This window comes from Scleropages formosus, chromosome 17 (assembly GCF_900964775.1).
Source record: "Scleropages formosus chromosome 17, fSclFor1.1, whole genome shotgun sequence".
NCBI classification, from domain to species: domain Eukaryota; kingdom Metazoa; phylum Chordata; class Actinopteri; order Osteoglossiformes; family Osteoglossidae; genus Scleropages; species Scleropages formosus.
In genome coordinates this window covers 27,005,801-27,011,066 of record NC_041822.1, presented here as the reverse complement: position 1 = coordinate 27,011,066, position 5,266 = coordinate 27,005,801, and the positions used below count along the sequence as shown (strand labels likewise).

General features: G+C 51.9%; 1 protein-coding gene across 1 annotated transcript; it reads left to right on the top strand.

Annotated features, from left to right (window-relative positions):
* Window positions 1-1,010: 1,010 nt before the first annotated feature.
* On the top strand, window positions 1,011-4,819 carry LOC108921811 (uncharacterized protein YwnB-like). Its single transcript, XM_018731528.2, has 5 exons — window positions 1,011-1,198; window positions 1,651-1,797; window positions 2,030-2,231; window positions 2,841-3,005; window positions 4,129-4,819. The coding sequence occupies exons 2-5, from the start codon at window positions 1,663-1,665 to the stop codon at window positions 4,284-4,286; spliced, it is 660 nt and encodes a 219-aa protein (XP_018587044.1). The 5' UTR covers window positions 1,011-1,198; window positions 1,651-1,662; the 3' UTR covers window positions 4,287-4,819.
* Window positions 4,820-5,266: the final 447 nt, after the last annotated feature.

The following is a 5,266-nucleotide window of genomic DNA, read 5'->3' as shown; positions in this document are numbered from 1 at the left end:
ACTCTTAGCAGGAGTTTCTTACAAAAACAACACCGATGAGGACTAAAGGAATTTCGCCTCTGCGTGTGTCCACAAATGATGAGAATGTCCTCTGAGGTGACATGTATGTCTTATATGGTCCAGTAGGACGGGGGTGATTTACATTTATTCATTTAGCTGACACTTTTCTCCAAAGCAACTTACAATGTTGGTCTACCGACAATTATTTACCCATTTATACAGCTGGGTAATTTTACTGGAGCAATTCAAGGCAAGTACTTTGCTCAAGAGTACTACAGCTGGAGGTGGGGGTCAAATCCCCGCCCTTTGGGTCCAAAGGAAACAGCTGTGATCACTGCGCTGCCAGCTGTCCCTGTTTCTGGTCACACTGACACATTGCACGTCTGAGTTTAGACCCCGTGTCCCCAGTGTGTCCACCGTGACCAGTCTCATCACATCTTGTCTTCATCATTCCTGCTCTCACAGCGGTGGCGGTGGAGCAGAGGGGCGGTCGCTGTCACAGTCTGCGCAGCGGGACTTTCGGCAGATTTCCAGAAGGTTCCACTCCCAGCTTTGCGAGAGGGTCACAGCAGCGGTGAGGGGCTTGTTTCCGGAAGGATGGAGCATTGAGAGCGCTGGTTTCCTGCACTGTGCTACAACTGTACGCCGTTAAAGGATCAGGAAGTGCACCTCCCCCTGCTCTGCACTCCGGTGTTTCTGCCTTGCTTTGTGTTTCTCTGTTTCCCTCCTTTGAAACTCTACCCAGGAGTCCAGGAGGCTTAAACTACCATGTTTTACTACAAAAAGTACAACGCATAAGCTCCCGGGAAGCAACTTTTGCCTCCTACAGTAGTACAAGTGTGAGAGAGGAGGCTGTGAAAATATTCACATCAGGATGGGACAGGAATGGAGAATGAAGTCTTGCAGTCAGATGACTGGTGAAGCTATGCGCGCGCGCGCACACACCCACACAGAGCCGAGGGGGGTGATGAGAAGGCCACGCTCATATGGCCTGCCCACCCTGCCGCTACAGGACTTTCGGTTTCGACGCCGTTATGAAACAGGCGGCAGACACTCCTCCTCCTGCTCACAGTGTATGAGACATAGCGGAAGGGCTGCTGGGTGTGTAGGAGACACACACTGTGTTACACAAGAGGTGCAGAGCAGAGATACACACAGTGAGACACACACACTCACACGCACTGAACACGTCGCACCGGTGAGTCTCTGATTTTCTGCAGCACTTCTGTTTCATAATATCGATATTAATTATTTCTGTGTGTGTTCGGGGATGGAGGAAACAGAGAGTTGAAAGAAGTAAACTTGTAATGAAACGCGAATAAAATGTTCTCACTGAGCCACTAGAGTGTAGTAGATAAAAAAAGAATCATTTCAGTGACTGTCGGGTAAAATAGTTGCAGAATGAATATGTATTATGATGAATGAATATGTAAAGAAAGAGAAAATAATAGGCAGACAAAGGAACACGTGAAACACAAAATAAGAGCATTGCAGGAACATTTTAACAACAGAAACCTTCAAGTGTGCCACATGAAGCAGTGTGTCACATTTTTGCTTTTAAATTGATCTGGAACGTGCGTATCGTGTGTTGTAAGGATGACCTATTCAGAAGTGTTTGAACCGTGTCCCGACCGTGTCCGGCCCGTGCAGCTGTAGTCCAACATGAGGATCGCTGTCCTGGGAGCCACAGGCCAGACGGGCCAGTACCTCGTGAACCAGGCCCTCCAACAGGGACATGTGGTCACGGCCGTCGTCAGGAACCCCGGCAAACTGACCACAGCCCACGACAACCTCAAGGTGAACGGCTCTTGCCTGCATGTCGCTCAGCAGCGGTCCTGCTGACATGGGGTGAGCGGCGGCTGGTCAGACATGCCTGCGAAGGGGGTCACGCTGTGACTGTGCTTTCCAGCCCCGTCCCGTCTGCTCAGGGACACGTCACGCATTCCACTTGTGGAACATCGCGGTCGGGATGCTGCATCCACACGATCGGTTCGATGCACTTCTCACGCGAGCTTTGGGACGCCCCCAGGTGGTGGAGGGAGACATATTCTCCGAGGAGAGCCTGAGAGGCCACTTCAGAGAGCAGGATGCCGTCGTGTCCTGCCTGGGCTTCTCGCCGTCCTGGTGGTACGGGGTCACCGGGTACACGGCCTCCATGAGGGCCATTGTGGGCGCCCTGCGCGACGCCAGGGTCACGCGCCTCGTTGCCATGACGTCCTGGTACACTGACCGTAAGTGACAGGGAGCCGAGATCGTTTTACTGCGCTCGTCATGTGAGCCCGAGGCAAACACACACTTTTGTGCTCTTTGTCACACTGGGAAGCGTTTGCTTTGAGTGTGTGCTGTCCCTTCTGTGAGCTAAAAACCGTGACCGTGACCGTGACCCTGGGACAGCTGGGTAGTGTAGTGGTAAGAGCTGCTGCCTTTGGACCTCCAGCTGTAGTACTCTTGAGAAAGGCACTTAGCTTGAGTTACTACAGTAAAATTTCCCAACTCTATAGATGGGAAAGTAACTGTAGGTATTCTAATACTAGTACTTAATAACGATTAATTATTATCATTATTATACTTAACAGTAGTCGCTTGGGAGAGAAGTGTCACAAAAAGGTAAATGAGATCTTGTTCTCTTAGCATCAAGATGACATGTTGAAGTGCCAGGGTAAGAAACAGGGGGAAATGCCTTTTAATTTCCAGGCTCAGGTTAGCTGCAGTTGTGTGTGAGACAATGTACCAGAGCGTGGTGGTCCGCATCCCGTCCCATCACATCCTGTCCCGCCCTGTCCCCTCATGTCCCGTCCCGCCCCGTCCCGCCTCGTCGCGTCTCTGTTTCCCTTTCAAAGCCGCTTCTGGCACAAAGTCGTCCTTCCTCATCCGCTTCCTGCTGCTGCCAATGATCAGAAGTGTCCTCAGCAACATGTACGAGATGGAGACCTTCCTGAGCCAGACCGAGGACATCAACTGGACCGTGGTGAGACCCCCTGGGCTGCGGAACGAGCCGACCACAGGTAGGACAGGTGACGGGGCTGCGTGTCTTTGCGTCGTGAAGGTCGGTGCGCCGTTTGGAACCGTGAAAGCCCGTTCACCGCGGCCAGGACTCGTCAGTGCCCGGGTGTCGGCTGCACCCCGTGTCCCACCACTAGGGGGCTCCACGCCACGGGGGTAGGATACAGCCGATCTTTCGGCGTACGGCCAACTCTTCCGCGGCTTATGAAAATGTGTCCCCTGGTAACGCTCTCACAGCGGGGGGGCAACTGGTAGCGACAGCGGTTCGAGCCGCTCTCTTTGGACCCAGAGGTCGCAGGTTTGAATCCCACCTCCAGCTGTAGTACCCTTGAGCAAGGTACTTACCCTCAGTTGCTCTAGTAAAATTACCAAGCTGGATAAATGGGTGAATAAATATAACCTTAACACTGTAACTGTAAGTCGCTTGGGAGAAAAGTGTCACACGAATGCAAGTGTTTCGCTCTGGAAAGCACACAGACACTACTCTTCTTTCGTAAGAGAACCAAGAGCTCCATGTGCTTCCTACTTCCTGTCACATGGGTTGTTTGAGCCAATCACCGCACTGATGACAGTAAACCTAACTAAAGTAAAACAACAGGTTCAACATAAGCGTTTACAAATACACCGTATAATTACGTGTTCTTTAAATTAAATGAAGAGCCAAGTAACATAAATCCCTAACATTACTGTAAGTAAAGTGTTTCTCCTCTCGTTTATGAGTCCAAGTCCAGCGACTTTCCCGCACGGTTCATGGTACCAGTTTTACTGGTTTGGATAATAAGGAGCAGGATTCAGACGTTTTTCTTCAAAGGAGCTAAAGCATGTTGGTGTGACTGTCATGAGTTAAAATGCCTTTTATTTTGGTCCATTTTTGACTTTAGCTGACATACTCGTTGAGGAACCCATCGTTTTCCCCAATGAGAAATAATGGCACTTTGACCCTCTAGACAATGAGATCCTCTCAATGGCCTGATTTCGAGGAGGGAACACACCTGTTCTGCCAGGGATGGGTTCCCTTTTACCGCCGTCATTCCCGTCAGCTGTGCTTTCGGTGGTCACCTAGCAGGCGCCAGCGGTCTCCACACCTAGCCTGCGTTTGTGACCGGCTGTGCTCTGCCCTCTCAGCGAAGGAGTTCCTGACCCACGAGGGCTACTTTGTGCCGGACGCCAACGGGAATCCGGTGGGCAACTCGGTGGCGCGTGGCGACGTGGCCCGCTTCATGCTCTCCCTCCTCAGCAGCAACGCCTGGTTCAGGAAGGCTGTGGCCGTCACCACCAAGTAATCAGTCCCGGCTACCGGCACACGATGGCCCCGCGGGAGCCCGCAGACTTTACATCACCCTGGACTGTCCCCTCCTGGAAGATGAGCGAGATCAGAGCCGATCCTCACCGACGCCTAGGAGACGAGCTTGTGGTGGAGCACCGCCGACGCGTCGCTGGCTCGGTGACTCGCGCCACAACTGCACACCTGCCCATGAAACGGTTGCTCACCTACAGCTTTCATTTCCCCCTCCAGCCATGCTGTGGTGTCCAGGTGATGCCTCGCGTCCCACGTGGGCTTTCTAACGACTGTTTTCAGTGTGAGTGTCGAGCTCAGACCGCACAGGGGTCACGTGACTGCTCATATTCCTGTGTAAAAGGTGAAATGACCACATTGTTTGTGAAGTACACTGTTATATTTTCAGGTGGCAGAATGAAAAAAAATCACAAGAACTTTATTAATCCTGAAGGAAATTACAGTAAAAAGGTACATTGCTTGGACGGCTTTTACTGCACGCTGCATACTCGTCGGAGCTGAATAAAGTGTCCGAAACGATCCGTGTTCACTGTGCTCTCTTATACATTCTAGAGTAACGTCTGTGTGTGTGTGTGTGTGCGTGGCTCCATTCACCCCACATGCGAGACCCTCAGGATGAGCAGATGTGCTGATCTTTGAAAGGGGAGCGGCTGCCCCGCCGCGTGGCTCGGGGGATGCGATCCAACTCGGCGTAACGAGGGGCGAACGCAGGTTTATGGCTCAGTGTGACGGTGGAACGGCGCAGAAGTGAACAAACTCCTGCAATAAGTCGCATCAGAGGCCTTTCCACGGATGGTGCCAAAGGCAGTAAAGCACAGTACAGTATGTGTACGTGTCAAAATGATGGGAAGATAGGAAATCAAGTGTCCACTCATGTCCACCGATGTCCATTGTACCGCTGGGGTCACTACCTAGCACTTGAAGGACCTGGATTTGCACCCCACCCCCTGCTGTGGGACCCTTGAT